Here is a 19,246-nt window from a genome sequence, read left to right as displayed (position 1 = left end):
AAATGAACCAGGTGGTGATAGATCTCCTGAAAACATTGCCCCTGGAGGAACGCAGTCTGTGGCCTGAGAAGCTGCCCGACCTGGTGGACCTATACAACCACATCCCTGTAGGTTCCACCAACTGTACCCCGGCTTACCTAATGAGGGCAAGACCTGGTAAGCTTCCTGTTGATCTGGAGATGGGAGTCCTGACACCCGAGGACACTTCACCAGAAGCCAACTGGGACACAGAGAGGCAGCAGCGATACCGAAAAGTACAGGAGAGCGTGGAGCGTGATCTCTGTCAAGCTAGGGAAAGACAAGAGAAAACTTACAACCAGTATGCTCCCGCTGTTCCCCTGGTGCCCGGAGAGCAGGTCTTGAAGAGGAAAAGACGGCTCCACAAGTTGGACGACCAATGGGAGAAGGACCCGTACACCGTACTGCCCTCAAGCCACGACAACCCAAAGATCTGTACAATCAGTAAAGACGGAGGGGAAACCACAGCCATTGTATCCCGGGATCACCTAAAGAAGTGTCCCGAACAGCTACGGAACCCTGAAGAGGAACAAGAGGACCCTCGACCCGTAGAGGAAAGGGAAGATATAGTTAGTACTGTGCTCGGAGACTTCCCTCGGTCTTGGACTCAAGTCAATGGTGCTGTCGTGGTACCCGTCCTCACGTTCCTCCAACCAGCATCCCAAGTGCCTACGGAGACGCAGGTAGAACTGGAAGAACAGCCGGTCCAGGAGGCAGAAGGCCCCACACAAGCAGACCAGGAAAATCAACCCTCTGCTTATAGTGAGCCTGCCATACCCCTAGTGAGCCAAAGAGTCCGTAGACAGCTGCCCAGTTTACCCTTGACAGCTCCTATACCCTGTAGCTCAGGACCAATCAACCAGCTCCGTAGGTCCACTAGGGTCACTAGAGGCCAGCTGCCCATACGGTGGAGGATCTAAATGTTCAAGCTATTTTATTAATGTTTACCTGTTTATTGTTGCTTGTGTATAATTATGTGTTTCTAGTTATTTATAGGAGTCTTTGGTGGATTTACCGGGAATCCTTTGTGCATATAGTTGGAGCGTAACCCAGGACGGACTGAAAGACTGTTAAGGACTCGGGGCAGGACAGACCCCTACCTGGTTACGTCTCCCTGTGTTGGTGAAATGGACACCCTTGTTTTCCTCAAAAGTTACACCCGGTTGCGGACACGCCGTGACCTCCTTATGTGTTGTCTCTATTAGAATGTTATTGTTTGCACCTTGTTATGTTTACAAAAGTATGTTTAGTCCCGGAGTACTAACTTTCACTAGGGGGGAATGTGGCACCCCAGGGGTCTGGTCTCCACAGTAATAGCAATGTTATGTCTGAGAGCAGGTGGGAGGTCTCTTGGTCAGGAATCCTATGCATGCCACACCTCCTGCCCAGTCCTGGGAGGGGAAGAACTTCCCCTATATAAAGCTGGGGCTGAGGCAGGGTTAGTAAGTAGAGTAGAGAGAAGAAGAGGAGCAGCTTAGGAAAGAAAGATCAGGAGCTCAGTGGGAGCAGTGCTAAAAGGAATCAGGGGCTGGCAGCTGAAGAGCTCGCCCTGATTGAAGAGTTACCACCGGACCCGGAGTCCGAGGCTGTGGGGATTAACCCAGACCCAGCAGCAGAAACCGACCGGCAGGGGATTTCAGGTCCTCTGGCCAAGAAACCCGAAGGCACGGTCACACGCGTGGGACCAGCACCGCCGTCGTGGAGCAGAAGCCACTAGAAGGTCCCGAGTCACCGGCCATACGGGTGAGCACCACACGGTACACTCAGGGACGTGGGCTACCTTTACCCGCCTCTAGCAAGGAAGCCAGAAGAGTACAATTAGTTGGGGAGGCCTACAACTCCGCCTGGCCAAGGGGGATCCCATCTGCTCAAGGACTGACCAGGCCCCGACCGCTAGCCAGTACTCCGGGAGGGTCTATCTTTGTCACCAGTAAAGACCCTGAACTACACCGCATCGTCTCTGAGTGGTTCCTGCTACCCCCATCATCCACGTTGGCTGCCCTGAGGCCATACCCCTCCCGTTGGGGGTTATACCATCCACGCTGCACCATCCTTCCACCGGCCTCAGCGGTCTGCCCTGCAGCGGCAGCTCCATAGCTGCATTCAACGGGTGGCGTAGTCGTCCTACATCTACTGCTAATATACCGTCACTTAGTCTGACTCCCTGGGCACGGACCGGGTCATCGCCACGAGACTACTACCCCTATCCGATCCGGCTCCGGGTAGGCTCCCGCGTGCGCAACGCTGCGCGACTCAGGCCCAGGGGCGCGTCACTAACATACATGCACATTGCCTGGCATTGTTATGGGGAACTAATAAGACATTGTTATGGTGCTTTGTACCTGGATTAATAGCAAGATTAAATCATACTGTTATGCAGTTGCTGAGGCTGCCACTGTTATGTAGTTACTTAAACAGCACGGCCACAGATGAACGATGACTACTACTAACATAGATGCACATTGGGAAACTTTGATGGCATTGTTATGGTGCTTTGTGCCAGGACTAATAACAGGACTAACTGGCATTGTTGTGCAGTTGCTAAGGCTGGCACTGTTATGGGGGAACCAATTCTGTCACTTTTATGGCACACTGGGAGTTCTACTTTCACAACAACCAAGAGAGACACAGGTTGCAGATCGCAAAATGAAGAATTAACATGGAAGATTTTCTCAAGGAATCTCCAGGTTAGAAGTTCTGCTCTCCATGAAGGCGAATGATTGGCTGTTGTCTCATTTAAAGTGAAATGGTAATATTCATTTAGCGCACATTTATACACAGCCACACACTAATGAACCCCCCGGGGGGCTTCTGGCATCTGTTTTACCCGCCTGATCTCTGACCTCCCCCCAATGCTGTATATTTGCTCTTAGACTTTGCTCATTTAGCCCCATGTTTTTTTCAATTAGGAGGTAACATGTGCGCCCGATCAGAGTATATCATTCAGAATGCGCCACACTTGGAAGACATTAAAATAATTAATTCACATCACTGCTCACATCATTTCCAATGTTTTCCTTTCTGGCACCAACTTGTAACTTAAAACTTTAAACTTTTCTTTAATTTTTTTTCTCTTTATTTCTGTAAGTTTTTTTTTTTTTTTCAAAGTTCTGTCACGCTCCAGTTTTTTTTTTACATGAATTATATATTTTTATTATTATTATTATTTGTATAGATGGTATTGCTGTTTTCACATAGTGTGTAATCCCCACAGATTGACATTCTGGATGCTTTAAGAATAAAGTACCAGTATGGCAGTAGACTGTGCCAGACACTTCTCTATAATAATGCTGGCCCCAATGAGTCTAGCATTATGTTAGTACCAGTCTAAGTTTAGGTGCTTCAATGACGGTATCAGCTAAATGCCCCATAACAATGCCAGAAACCATCCACTGTACATCAATAAAGTATCAGCTGCTTCTTCTTAGCTGTGCCTGCAAACCGTCTCAGCACAAAGCACCATTACAATGCACTGTATATCCATGACAGTATAAGCCCGGTACCACTGCCAGCTTCAAAAACCCTAACATAATGCCAATACCAGAGCTTTGGTTTCTAACAGTACCAGCATAATGAACCAAAACAAGGTCTTCACAGTACCCCATAAGGTCTAATTCAGACGTCTGTTTTTTTCCACATACGACAAAAATGGTCCCAGTTTCATCAGTGGTTTTGTGCAGAGTTTCATCTGAGTTTGCTTTGAGTTTCATCACTTTTTCTTGGATGGGGGAAAAAAAAAAGAAAAAGATTTTCTACCTTTTACTCTTCTGGCATTCGAGTGCTTCTGATTTTTTCATTGATGCACAGACTTGCATTCATGATTTTGATCTGACACACGGGTCAATATCAGACAAGTCTCCGTGATTTTGTATGAACATGTCGGTCCGCAAAAAAATCAGATGTGTAAAGAGTTCCATATACTACAGTATCATAGGTAGGAGTTCTATCCGTGAAAAAACCCAGCTAGAACTTGTACGCGAAAAACAGACTTCTGAATGAGCCCTAACAATGGCAGGCACTATGAAAAGTATGAAAGTATCAGCCTGTTTCTCCCTAAAGGGAGATATAGGGTAAATGTATGATGTCCCCATCGCCCTAAAGCACGCTTCTTTCTTCATCAGCGAAACGTGCACTTCATGATGAAGAAAGAGCTAAACGTGCGTTGGGGCGGCGGGGACATCATGCAAACCAGTGGTCAGTGCATGTAAGTATATTTATCTCATTTATGTATGTGACTGCTTTACCCACTACCTGATTACAGGAAAAAGTTAAATCCTACATAATAAAGGGGTAACTCATCCTAGTAATTTGCACTATTTGCACATTAAGCCACTGGTAATATTGTTATTTATGTCCCTGCTTAATATAGTCCTTGGGTTTTGTTTGCCCTTTATTTTCAGTGTTCCATTTCCACGAGTTTTGTCCTGGCTAATTAGAAGGTGTCTGGGTAATGGGTATCTTGTTTTTGTTTCTCCCTTCATACGACCATTTAAAACAATCTATTTTTTTTAAATCATTTGTCATGTGTGTACAATCTGTTTTTTTTGCAGCTATTAATCATTTACAGGACCATTTACAGTTTGCTATGTTACAGAACTGCGATGTATCCGCAAAAATCGGATACTATACTCAGTATAGCATCTAATTTTTTTTTTTCACCCATAGACTTGAATGGGCGAATCTCATCTGAATTACAGAGGAAAATCGTGCATACTGTGATTTTTTTTTTTCCCACCCAGATTTGGTCAGTGAAAAAAACCCATTCATCTGCACTGCCCCATTAAATAACATGGGTCCGAATGCAATCCGTTTTCTTTTTAACAGATAGTACTTGGACCGAAAATATGGTCATGTGCAAAAGTCCTAAAAGCCCAGCACCAGAGCCAGTCTTACTGCTTCCAAACATTCTCAGCTCAGCGTGCCACTGCAATGCCAGTGTGCATCCATTACAGCATTAGCCAATACCTCATAATAGTACCAGCTTAGAAATCCACAGCAGTCCCAGCTCAATGCCATCGCAGTGCCCCATAAGAATTCCAGACACTATGCATTCATGACAGTATCAGCCCGTTTCCCCATAACAGTGCCAGACTTAGAAATCCGATTCCAGTGCCAACCTCAGTTTTTCCACCGCAGTTTTCAGTTTCACAGTGCCTCATAGCAATGCCACTGTCTGAGCATGACAGTATCAGCCCATCTCCCCACAGCAATGCCAGCTTTAGAAACCCGATAGCAGCGTCAACCTCAGCAGTTTCAGCCCAATACGCTATAACAATGCTATCACAGTGCCCCATAATAATGCCGACCATTGTGCATCCGTGATAGTCAAATCCCATTTCCCCCTTACAGTGCCAACCCCAGTGCTTCCATACCCGCCCCAGCACAATGTGCCATACCAGTGTCAGCCACTGTAGAGAACATGCCATAATTACCAATGCAAACATAAAAACACAGCCATATTTAGCTGAAAAAATTTGCTTTCCTTTGTAAAACATTGCAAAAAATTAAAGCTCAGCTAAGTTAGATGCATTTTCAGCAGCTGACTTTTGCATGCAGCTCTGGAGGTAACTTGAATATTAAACATATTTTTCAACATTCTATGTGGATTAAAACTGTAAAGACTAAAGACTTAAATTTCACTGCAACATTTTATCTTTTTATCTGAGCCCCTATCAAGCACTGACTGGTATTTACCAGTACAAGACTTGTAGAGCGAGACCAGCCTCGTATACCGAGGCATGTAATGAAGAAAACAGACCCATACTCCTTAACCACACAGTCCTAACCCAAGGAGAAATCCGTTCTTGTTACATTCAGAAACATAATCTTTCTTCTTCTCTCGTCTTTGATCTTCGTCCCATTTTACTCCAGTCTATTTTTTTTTTTTTTTTTGCCTAAAAGCTTTCAATCAGTGCGAGACAAAAGTAATTATTGTCAGGGATATCTTGGCAGATCTTTCCTATTGTGTAGCTGATGTATGAGCCCGGCTGCTTTCTATCATTACAGTAATGACAAATTGAAAAGGTTCCAGTAGGCAGCAGGAAAAGCCGTATCCAAAAAAATAAAAAAAAAATGATACTGACCTGGATTTAGCTTTCTTTTGTAATTCGCCGTATCCATCGTGGCCCTGGACGACATGATCAATCTTAAAAGGGAGAGAGAAATGCAAATTCAATGAAGTGTAATGGATACTGCATCTAATTCTGCATCGCATAATGCAAGATAATCTATTTATCCGCTCAGGACGCAATTTAGAAAAACACCACGGGCCGGCCGCCTCAATTCATCCATATAGATTGGATGCACGTCAGCAAAACGCCGGAGGAAAAGTAACATTTTATTTTAGCTTGGAGAAAAAATGACTGCATAACGTAAATGAGAGGAGGAGGAGGGAAAAGTTCCCTGATATCACTGTCATGACTTCAAAAAGTTGAGAACTTTTTTGTTCATTCCGGTGTTTTTTTAGATTAATGGGTGGTAAGAGCAAGATTGATCAAACCTATAGAAATGCCTTAAAGGGCTTTACAGTTTTATTATTTGCAACTGTGCAAAGCACTTTGGGCCACGTGGTTCACGTATTTTGCGCAAAATAAAAAAAAAATGCTCTTTGTTTTTGCCTTTCAACTTTTACTTTGCAACTTATTAGCACAAAAAGTCACATTTTGCTAAAATGTCGCAAAATATGTGCAACATTTTCCAACGTGGATAAACTCCAGCGGTACTGGAGTACACTTGAGCAATAATTTTGCAACCTTTTAAAAAGTGGGAATTGATAAATCAGCCAAAAAATATCTAGAAAATGCTAAATCCCATCACCAAATGGCAAACCTAAAAAAAAAAATACAAAAAAAGGCAACGAAAATATAAAAAGGAATATAAAAATAAAAGATGAAAAACAGCAATAACGAAACAAAAAAAAATGCACAAATGTAAATATTGAATCTGAACCTTTGTGTTTCAATTGCTCACCATATTCAAGATATGTTTGCTGCCAATCCAGATCTCATACTTTGCAGCAACGAGGTGCAGTACTCTGAAACACAGTGTCTGCAAATTGAGTTTCTGGTGCTGGCTTTTATCCTAAGTCATGTAATAAGGCTGGTTGGAGAGTCGATATTGACTTTTAGGATTGCTACTTCCTATAGGTGACACTAGAGTTCTAGTCTTCTTCCTCTCTGAAGAGACAATTTGTATATTTCCCAGAGGACCAATGCGGCTTAAAAGTCTCCTCACCTTGACATGCTTAACATGTCACTCTCCGCAAGGAGAAGCGTTACCCCTTGGATCCCTGCCAGCGAATAGAAACAGGTGTTTACATCTGGAGCTCGAAAACTGTTCCTGATCAGGTCATACTTGGAAGAGTGCACAACGTATTTTTTAGGCAGGTATATCTACCTAATTTCTATGTAAAAAAAAGACTTTAAATCATATGTTCGGGCTTTTAAGCATCTTTTAAACTCTTCAGGTTTCCAAAAATGTCAAGTACTTAATGGAAGTGACCGGACCATTCTTTAAGTAATTGGAAGACGCAACATACTTTACATTGGAAGGCAAAAAATGTGCCTGGAAGAAATCCGAGTGTCTTTTGGAGCGTTTTCGCTTGTACTGCAAAATTGACCATGTATTTCCATTTTAAGCATTTATGGCATATGCACAAGAACCACGGATAAGACAGTCAACTGTCAGGAGAACTGGAGTCAGGTGCCCCAAGAGTGACAGCAACAGTGTCCTTGTAAGAATGTCAACCACAGTGCCATAATTATAGATCCAGTTTCATTACCTCTAAAATATTGACAGTCACAGTGCCCACCTCAAAATGGCAAAAGTCATGTAGCCCCAAGAGTGACAGCTACGGCCTCCCATAATAGAGTCAGCCAAAACGCCCCATAATAGAGCCAGCACAGTACCCAAAATAGAGCCAGCCACAATGTCCTTCAGTAGAGTCAATCACATTGCACCAAAATACCGCCAGTCATGTTGTCCAATAGTAGAACCAGCTACAATGCCCCTTCATATAGCCTGTCACAGTGTCCTATAACATCACCAGCTACAATGCCCCATAATACCGCCAGATACAATCTATAATATAACCGGGGATGCGTCCCTCGGTCTGAAGCCACGATAGACTGCGCATGCGTGATGCGCAGTCTGGCTCCAGACAGAAGCAGGCATCCAGCCGTTACAGGTAAAAGGAGTGTATGGCGCCGGAGATCACGGTATGCGTAGCCACTGAACGTATACCGCGATCTCCGGCGCCATACTTGCATACTTACCTGACCGGGAGGAGCGTTGCCGTGGCGCCTCTCTTCGCCGGAGACCGGGGCAGGAGTGAGGCATCGGATCGGCGCGTGCGCATAGCGCTATCCGGCGCCATTTTACTGAAGATACATTTACAGTGTGTCTTCAGCAAAATGGCACCGGACAGCGCGGTGCTCCGGCGCCGCACTCCTCCCCCGGCCTCCGGCAGAACAGGACGCAGCAGTGCTGGAGTACAGAGAAGAAAGGTAACTGTTTATTTTTTTGTATGTGTGTACAGTGTGAAAGGGATGAGGGGGCCACACATACCAGGATTGGGGGGTGAGGGGGCCATGCATATACCAGGATTGTGGAGTGAGGGGTACCACACATACCAGGATTGAAGGGTGAGGGGTACCACACATACCAGAATAGGGATGAGGGGTATCATACATACCAGGATAGGAATGCGGGGTACCATGCATACCAGGATGAGGGATGGGGTGCCATGCGTACCAGGATGAGGGGTATCATGCATACCAGAATAGGGATGAGGGTTACCATGCATACCAGGATGAGGGATTGGGTGCCATGCATACTAGGATGAGGGATTGGGTGTCATGCAATACCAGGTTTCTGGGATGAGGAGGCCATACATACCAGGATAGGGATGAAGGGTACCATGTATGCCAGGATAGGGATGAAGGGTACCATGCATACCAAGATTGGGGATGAGGGGTACCATGCATACCAGGATAGGGATGAGGAGTGCCATACATACCAGGATTGGGGATGAGGCAGCCATGCATACCAGGATTGGGGATGAGGGGTGCCATGCATACCAGGATTGGGGATGAGGGGTGCCATGCATACCAGGATTGGGGATGAGGCAGCCATGCATACCAGGATTGGGGATGAGGGGTGCCATGCATACCAGGATTGGGGATGAGGCAGCCATGCATACCAGGATTGGGGATGAGGGGTGCCATGCATACCAGGATTGGGGATGAGGGGTGTCATGCATACCAGGATTGGGGATGAGGGGTGCCATGCATACCATGATTGGGGATGAGGGGTGCCATGCATACCAGGATTGGGGATGAGGGGTGCCATGCATACCAGGATTGGGGATGAGGGGTGCCATGCATACCAGGATTGGGGATGAGGGGTGCCATGCATACCAGGATTGGGGATGAGGGGTGCCATGCATACCAAGACTGGGGATGAGGGGTGCCATGCATACCAAGATTGGGGATGAGGGGTGCCATGCATACCGGGATTGGGGATGAGGGGTGCCATGCATACCAGGATTGGGAATGAGGGGTGCCATGCATACCAGGATTGGGGATGAGGGGTGCCATGCATACCAAGATTGGGGATGAGGGGTGCCATGCATAGCAAGATTGGGGATGAGGGGCGCCATGCATACCGGGATTGGGGATGAGGGGTGCCATGCATACCGGGATTGGGGATGAGGGGTGCCATGCATACCAGGATTGGTGATGAGGGGTGCCATGCATACCGGGATTGGGTATGAGGGGTGCCATGCATACCGGGATAGGGATGAGGGATGGGGTACCATGCATACCAAGATAGGGATGAGGGGTGCCATGCATACCAGGATAGGATGGTGGGGACAGGATGGGGGCAGCACAAATACCAGGAGGGGGGCAGCACATACCAGCATAGGAGACCATATACCAATAAAAATGCTCGCCATCCAGGCGTAGAACGGGTTCAATAGCTAGTACTGTATAATAGAGCCAGCTGAAGTGCCCATTCTCTTACCTGCAGTGAATAGATGGGCAGCTACTATCATGATGCCTTGGTGGCTCTGTTATAGCACTGGGTGCTTTAATGTCGCACTGTTCTCATCATTATTATTTATTTTACTCACTTATATAGCGACATCATATTTCACAGCGCTTTACAGACATTATCATCACTGTTCTGATTGGGGCTCACAAACTACATTCCCTATCAGTCTTTGGAGTGTGGGAGGAAACTGGAGTGCCTGGGGGAAACCCATGAAAACACGGAGTGAAGATACAAACTCCTTTCAGATGTCGTCCTTGGTGGGATTTGACCACTGAGCCACCATAAGGTGCTAACCACTGAGCCACCATACGGTGCTAACCACTGAGCCACCGTACAGTGCTAACCACTGAGCTGCCCATAATTGAACCACCAATGGCTTTGTGATTGTAATCCGTTTGATACATTTTCTAGTTTTACAATTTTTGTGATGTGCCCTTTTCTGAAGTCTCATAGACATTTCAGTATTATACAGATATGTTGAACCCTCTAATGACAAAATCATTATTATGGCTTTTATAGACCTGTGTATTTTTTTCTTACATTCCTCCCCCCTTTGTGTCTTGGGGAATTGTCAGCAGATGACCTCAGATTTGCGCTGTGTTTCGGGATGAGCTGGATGACAGGCCGCTGTCTCTGCACTCGCTCCATGAATCACTTTATATCCAGAATCGATATGTAAATGCTGCAGATACAGCGAATGGAGCGCTGCGTTATCTGAGTCACACCAGATTATCTAACCCTCATGACTAAACATCCATATATTATGCAGGGTATCAATGTGCACCGATCACTTCATGTCACATTGCTGCTATCTGAAAAGCTTCTAAAGATGTGAAGGGGCAGAGATCAGGCCATAAGAGATCATTACAGTAGCCCATGGACGAGTACGGCAGAAAGCGGCATTCACCAAGGATTGAAGGCTCTATGACAGATTAAAGGGAGTTTTATCATATAATTAATTCACACAACAAGTTCTAATATATTTTATGTTACAATTTCTGACCATTTTAAAGATCTCTGCTTGCTGTCACTGATTGGGAACATTCTTCATTACATTAAGAGGCTGAAAACCTGTACAGAGCTAATGCTTCTCACAGTTGAGGTTTGTTACAATTTTATCCAGGCTAGACATTTTCTGTAAACAGTGTGTTACCTGCACCGATACATTGTAACAGGAGAGAGATTTGATGTGTTTAACTCACAGGTAGTTTGTAATAAATTGAAAAATGTAGATTTTTTTTGGAACAGAGAACATTTCTGATCTGTGTTTTATGTGTTTTCTTTCTTCCTGGCATGATAATTGGAAGGGCTCTCAAATTGGCTGATAAAGCCATGAGTGGAGGAGTGCCCAGGGAACATGCTGATGTATTCAGGCTTGTGGGTTGAGGAGACTGGGAGACCATAGCTGAAAAGTCAATGACAGATCTGGGAGATAAAAATACTTAAAGGTGTATTTCCATCTGGGACAGTTATGTAATTTAGACAGACTATATCATAAAGGTCTGATAGATGCTGCTTTTCTCTTTTACGAGAATGAAGCCTCATTATACACTATCAGGTGGCTGTTCGTGAGCAACCCCATTCATTCCATGGGAGCTCCTACTATCTCTTTCTACAAATCCTCATATTATTTAATAATAATAATCTTTATTTATATAGCGACAACATATTCCGCAGTGCTTTACAATTCTGAGGTTCATATACAACAGTCATAAGTAACATAGCTAAAGATAATGCAATAATTAAAGCAAAAATAATGACGACCCTGCTCGTAAGAGCTTACAATCTACAATGAGGTGGGGGTGACACAAAGTACAGGGGCTTATTTACAATGATGGTCCAGCCATCTTGAGGGGATGAGGGATAGATAAAGGCTGCATGAACTCATCACAAGCTAATATTTGTAGTGCTTTTGGGTGCGGTGGAATTTGATGGAGACATATGTTTGGAGAAATAAAGAATGGGCTATAAAAATATAAAAGGACTTTGATTAAGGAACTTGAAAGGCCACCCTAAAATAGGTGTGTTTTTAGGGAGCGCCTAAAACTGTGTAAGTTGTGGTTCGTCCTAATTTCTTGGGGTAGAGCATTCCAGATAATAGGTGCAGCTCGGGAGAAGTCTTGGAGCCGGGAGTGGGAGGTACGGATTAGTGCGGATGTTAGTCGAAAGTCGCTTGCGGAGCATAGAGAACCGTTAGGCCGATAAACAGAAATGAGGGTGGAGATGTAGGGGGGTGCCACACTGTGGAGAGCTTTGTGGGTGAGAACAAGCAATTTAAATTGGATCCTATAATGTATGGACTGCCAGTGCAATGACTGGCACAGAGCTGAAGTGATCGAGTAAAGATTAGCCAGATAGATGACCCTGGCTGCAGCATTAAGGATGGACTGGAGAGGGGAAAGTCGAGTCAATTTACTGCTACAATATAAAAAGCAAACGTTCAAATTAGTAATATCACAAGTGCTATTTGTCCTGTCGAGTCTTTGCAGGGGAAGCTCTAGAATAAAGGCACAAACATGTAAAATGGGTTGTGCAGAATTAGACAGACATGGCTGCTTTCTTCCACAGTTTGTGGTGTTGTAGCTCTGTACTAACGACAAACTGTACTGTAGACAGGTGTAACGCTGTTTATGAAATATAGAGAACATATTGTCTGTACAAGGCCTTTAATTGTGCAAGTAATCTTGATCCTTCAATGCTAGACCACTTATAGAATTTTAGTGTCTCTATCACATGTAGAACAATATTGGTGACATCAATATATACTACCATACACTACAGTAATGACTGTTTATATCGTAAAGAAAGTGACCCTTTAGGAGGACCTGTCACCGGATCCAAATTTTATTCCCCTAAGTAATTATTTTTATGTTTGCTTGTTTTTTAAATCCTACACAGAACCAACACGACTCCAGAGATCTGAGCCTTTTTATTTAGTGCTAATTTTTATGGTCTTTTCCAAAGGGGCCTGATCACAGACTTTTTGAGGTGGTGCCTTTAGGCTGCTCTGCATAATTACCCTGTGAGCACTGCCCCCTTTATAAGGACCATAAAAATTGGCAATAAATAACCCCCCCCCCCATATCTCCGGAACCATACGATTTACGAAAAAACAAAAATGGAATATTATGCAGGGCTGTGGAGTCGGAGTTGGTGTCCATTTTGGTGGAGTCGGTATAAAATGGACCGACTACTAAAATATATAATAAATTGGGTACAGTAGTCCAATGCAGTTTGTGGGGAATATTTTTTCATAAGGATTTGGGAAACTTATGAAATGTCCTATAAATGTCTGTCCTATTCCTGATCTAAGGGTCTAGACTTTTAGCTGAGATGAATCTGTGCTGCAGTTTATGTACATGATAAGTAGTGAAGCTCCTCCTCTACACATAAGGGGGAAAAACAAACACACAGGTAAGAAATGCCTGCACTCATCTCAGAACTGCTGGAGTGAACAGGAAAGCAGGATTTAGAACAAAAAAAGAACAGGTTCTTGCTATTATAACTGATAATGCTTCCAACATGATAAGTACAATTAAACTGATGAATGAGAATAATGAAGATGAACAGCAGCTAGAAGAACATTTCAGATTCAGTATGTTGGAGATGGAAGGCCACAGTCCTGTTCCCATAATGGAGGAACAAACAGATGTTACTACAGAAGAACAGCAAAATGATTCTTTACAATTAGATGATCTTGTTGAAGCTGCTTCACACCTCCCTCCTATTCATCACATGCCCTGTGTTGCGCACACACTGCAGATGGCAATAAGAGATAGTCTGCAAGAGGGACATGCTGCAATTCTGATTAGCAAAATGAGGAAATTGGCCATTGCAGCCAGAACCCCTAAAATTGATTGCTGGAAAAGGGGCAATTGTGGAATTACAAAATTTTTCACTTGCTCTCAAAGAAGTAGAAGAGTTCAATCGTTCATCAAAACTGACTGCACGAGGCAATTCCTTTATACCCTGAAATTGTTAGAGATGTTGCCCATGTGGTTACTGCTTGGCCACCAACCCAAGTTAGTGTAGAGAGGTTGTTCTCTAGCCTTAAAATAATTAGGTCAGATTTGAGGTCATCTATGAAGGAGGATCTGATGTTTCTCAGAACAAATTCATAGACTGCACAAATGTTATTCAGCTTGTTTTTGTTTTTACACTTACTGCATAGTGTATAATAAATTGGAAATATGCAAACGTTTTTTGTTCTAAAGTTGTATTCCAATAAATATATTTTATGTTCTATCTAAATAGCTTGATTATTGTATCATAATAATGATTAAAAGCATGATGTTACCATTTTACTACAGTAAATTTATCACTTAAACTTAACCATGAGCCATGTATGAGGGAGTCAGAGTCGTGGAGTTGGAGTCGGTGTCATGGAAATTGAGGAGTCGGAGTTGGAGTCGGAGGTTTGTCTTACCAACTCCACAGCCCTGATATTATGGGAATAAAAGAAGATCAAAACTGGCTTCTTTTGACCTTATGACAGGTCCTTTTTAAGGCACAAGTTTGCACACAAGTGGTGTACTATCACTATGTGCTGTTTTCCACTTGTTTCATACTTTGCCGGATCAAAGAAGGAAGATAAGTCACAGTTGTCATTTTATCAGTTATGGATCTTTAAGTTAGGTAGGTTCACACGACCATATTAAAAAATCGTTCAGAAGTTCATTCGGAAAAGTGGGATGATTTTTTTCTCACTTGTCATCCGTGTATAATCCGTTTTTTTTACAGCAGCAGCTATTAATCATTTACAGTTTCCTATGTTACAGATTTACAATGTATCTGTAAAAATCGGATGCTGTACTGTGGCTCTGTGTGAAATCCGATTTTTTTTTCAAGCAAACATAGACTTGAATGGGTGAGTCGCATTCAACTTTCGGAGGAAAATCGTGCACGCTGTCATTTATTTCACATGCAGATTCAATCAGTGTAAAAATGTGCTCATCTGTGCTGGCGTACTGAATAACATTGGTCCGAGTGTGATCTGATTTTTTGACGGATAGCACTCAGACCAGAAATACGGTCGTGTGCACGAGCCCTTTTTAGATTTGCACAGCTCCTGCCCTCTCCTCCCTTTTTATCTCTCTGTAGCTCCTATCATGAGGTTTTACATTGAAATCCAGGCAAGTCTTCATCTATGACTATTTGGGAATAATTCCTAGTATACTGAGACAGCACAAGAGGCTTTTATGGCAATCATGAAAAGTTCCTTACAATACTCCGCATATAGATCTGCAGTACACCATATAACGGGCGGTGTTGAGGTATCATACAGTATATTGGTTTTGATGGCCTGAGACTTACCAGTTTTCCGGTTGCACTTTGTCCGCCCTCATTGAGCCAGAATCCTGGAATCATGGCTGAGTAGTACGGGCCCCAAACACCAGGGACAAATATAGGTCCATCACTGATCTGTATGAAGAAAAAAGAAAAATATCTAACATGGCTGTATTTTCATTAAGCTTCATGGCTTCCAAGTAGATAATTAATTGTAATAATTCTGTGTTTCCCTCTGATAACTTGGAATATTTGATAGCTTGAATGGACTGTCCTGCTCCTCTGGGGTGGGGTTACTGTTGTACAAGTCAGGGGTGGGAAAGTAATTTACTGTAATATATACACTGTGATACATGGAAAAGTTTCATTATATCACTTAGGGTCGGGCTTTGTGGCTTCTACTCTGCCTGGTGGGGTCTATGGGCCCTCAGATTCCAGACCCTCCATCCATTGCTCCATTATGTCAGTTTATATTGACTATATATTAAATGCTCATATATACAACATACAATCCAATCTACAAAAGAGAAAATCTGAACAGATACAATAGAACAGGGATCCCAGTAGATGAAATATTGCCAGTGATGATCCACAGACACCCGGCTGTTCATTTACAGCCGGGTATAAATTCCTTGTTTACTTTGGCTAATGCCATCTGTAAGAGTTTACATTTTGCACTTCTTTCCAAGTATGTTTGAAAGCTTTCCTAAAAGAGAAAATGCATCTGCGAATGGCTGGGAAAGATCAGTAAAAAGATGCTGCAGCAAATGAAGGCTCTGACCGCCCATGATGAGCAGCAGGGATACAATGTAACAAGCTCTGGTTATCTATACAGTATATATAGCTCACGGTGGATACATTAACCTGCAGGTATATGGCCACTAATAGACAGATCACTGCAGAGGACGGAGACCCTGCAATATCATACACCAAGAAATGGCAGAACTTATGGAGCACAAGTTAGGAGAAATGACTTGTGAGCACCAGTCTCAGGTGCCGAGATGCCCAATCACATGGTACTTTGTATTCTTGCAGAAGAAATTACAGGAAAGGGGACGGAGAGGCTGCAAACTGACAGCCGCTCCTTCTCTGCCATCTGTCCTTATGCTAGGGGAGGGTTCCTGCCAGTGGCATTACTGGCTGTCAAGATGACAGCCAAAGAAATGGAGGGCTGGCATCTGTTGACCCAATTGGAGGAGAAATGAAAAGACCATACCTGGATATCTACAGAGCAGCTGATTGAAAACAATACAGAATTCTCCTCTCCTGAAATACTCTGTGCTGTTGGGAGAATGTCTTATTCCCAATATGTCAATAGGCAACCCAACATGAAAGTGAGTCTCATTGCACTGCCCCTGTAACATACTTCCTTGTCCTCGCTATCATCAGAGTAGATGGACTGATGACACCCCTCTCCCCAAAAATAAGGACTCTATTCATCTGAAATACTCTGTGCTTCCGGTGACCTTTTTTCATACAGTGTGATTCATTCTGATAAATCTGGCATCGTTTTTTACAGTCTGGTCTACTTATGTATTGTTTAAAGGTGGCTGTACACTTTAGAAAACTGCTGGCCATACACTTATTAGGCCCACTGCTATTCGTCCTGACAGGGCCGGCATTAGCACCTGGCGCACCCGGGCAAGTGCCGGGCCCTGGACCATCAGGGGGGCCCACTCACTTCGGGCCCAGGCCGCTCCCCCCAGCAGCTGAAGCATGGGGGGTGAGTACATGTTGTCGCGCGCTGGCGCCAGCTGATGAGGTCATCGCAGAGGTGACGGGAGCTCCCTTGGAGCTGCGCTGCTATTCTTTATCGTTGGCAGTAAAGCATCGAGAGGGCTCCCTGCAGGGATATGTTTTCGCTGGTGGTGCACAAAACATTGTAATGAGGGCAATCTGGCCATGGGTTCCCCTGGAGCCTTAGACCCCGGACAGTAGCCCAGATTGCCCTCATTATAATCCACCTATGCTCATGACAGTCCAGCCATCTGAGTGCGTCTTTTTAGGACTCAAATGTTTTAGTGCCAAGAGCGACCACCCTAAGCTTGGCTGGGTAAATCTTTGAGTATTGCAGGCCCAGCGCCCTCATCCTCTTTATGTCCAGAAACTGAGACCTTTTTACCTGAACCTACACTGAGAAGTCTGAAGAAATAGAGATTTTCTGTTCCCCCTGCTTAATGTCCTACTTCTCTCTTGCTTTCCTTTATATGATGTTTTGGTCCTTGTAATGCAGGATTTTGATCAAAATAATTTTTTAGACCCATACTAGGAAGAGCATAACCCAAATATGCATAGATGATTAGTGCAAACCAGCACACCCCAACTAGTCAAAAGCATGGCATTTAAATTACAAAGCTATTTGGGAAACTAAAATTAAATTGACATGATAGATTTAAACAATATAAATTTATTGAAGGACACCACATGACAATTGATCATAAAAAAAAACATAAAGACATGATTAAAATATAGATAAAAAGGAGAGGCAAGGAGACATCAGTACCAGCATGATATGATGGACACATTGAGCTGGGTCAGAAAATAAAAAAATATATACACAGAAATATAAATTCATATAAAGTGCTAGTGCACATAGTGACAAATACAATATTCAGGATAGTGCATATAACCAAATCAGGGAAATATCTACATAGGAGTCAAATATAGCACCAATGTGTGCAGAAATGAAAAAAAGAGCATAGATAATATATTGACCCAAATTCATGCTGGGGATGTATCCACGCCTGCACCACACTCCAACGCGCGTTTCACAATGTGCTTCCTCAGGCAGTGATGGCCCATTCAGGATGAGTGCCACAGGAGCTCAGAGAAGGCACGTCTCACCGCATGCACCGATCGGCCACACCCGGGGTGCTCTGACTTTAGCATTGTGTTTGATAGATCTCTCCATATTTGGTTGCTGTGATATTTTGTAAAATCAAGACCCTTTTAAAATTGTAAAGTAATGGAACATTATATACAATGTAACGAAACTACAGAACGGCAATCATGGAAGGACCCCCTCCTGACTACATCCTGCAGATCGTCCCCTCGTATCGCTCATTGTCCCTATAGTCGTCTCTTTGTGATCCTCGCACAGGACACGTGCTCTCTCCATGTACATTGCCGCGGTGGGTTTTCTGGGGTCAGGGAGACTTTCTCCGAGATCGTCTTTTGCTGAGCTCGGCTATTCTGGAAATTCTCTGACAAGAAGAACAATTAGATGTAATCAGAGATACGGCTTCAGTTCTAAACACTGAATGTAAAAGGATTATTTACTTGTCAGATTAATAACCGCGCCAGGTCCTAAATGTAAACTTTACAGCTGCTGATTTACATTATGTTCTGAAGATCCGAGCAGTTTACATTACTGGGCGAAACCGCAAAAAAAGTATAGAACTGAGGACGAGCAGAAGGAAAGCCAACAGATGAAATTGTGTGGCTCTATCATGGGATATGGGATATTAAAGGGACTGAATACAGAAACCCGGTTACCCCCAAAAAATGATAAAGTGAATGTATTGTCTGTGCAAAATTGTCAGATTTTAACAATATTTTAATAATTGATGTATTTTGTGGGGCAGTCATTTAAACAGCTCTGCACCTAAACTATGAAGGAAGCAGCTCTCGCTGCCTCTCTCACAGTAGGAAATCCCAGCATAACTGAAAGCTCCAATCAGATCCCTGTAAACAAGTATCAAAATTGGCAATGCAAGCATTTTTGTCCGTGAAATAATCATACTGCACTCAGATGGCATCCGAGTGCAGTCCGATTTTCACGGACTGTCGGAAAGGAGAAGGTGGAGAAACTTTTTTTCCCTCCACATACGGGAAAAACTTGTGATCCTCCCACCACACTCTGATCAAAGTCTGATCCAAATAATTGGTT

General features: G+C 43.7%; 1 protein-coding gene across 3 annotated transcripts in view; it reads right to left on the bottom strand.

The window, feature by feature from the left end:
• Positions 1 to 19,246, bottom strand: part of FGGY (FGGY carbohydrate kinase domain containing) — a 367,685-nt gene that overhangs the window by 151,688 nt on the left and 196,751 nt on the right. For all 3 annotated transcript variants that reach the window (XR_012247734.1, XM_073643734.1, XM_073643735.1), the window contains 2 exons: positions 15,385 to 15,492; positions 6,102 to 6,163 (listed from right to left, as the gene is read on the bottom strand). Coding sequence is in view for 2 of the 3 variants with exons in the window: in XM_073643734.1 (XP_073499835.1) it covers positions 6,102 to 6,163; positions 15,385 to 15,492 (170 nt within the window). In the remaining variant the exon portion in view is untranslated. The remainder of the gene's footprint in view (positions 1 to 6,101; positions 6,164 to 15,384; positions 15,493 to 19,246) is intronic.

The sequence above is a fragment of the Phyllobates terribilis genome, unplaced genomic scaffold, assembly GCF_046119375.1.
Source record: "Phyllobates terribilis strain yellow unplaced genomic scaffold, ASM4611937v1 Scaffold_8__6_contigs__length_399053987, whole genome shotgun sequence".
NCBI classification, from domain to species: domain Eukaryota; kingdom Metazoa; phylum Chordata; class Amphibia; order Anura; family Dendrobatidae; genus Phyllobates; species Phyllobates terribilis.
The sequence above is the reverse complement of the archived record's forward strand: the minus strand, read 5'-3'. Positions and strand labels throughout refer to the sequence as shown.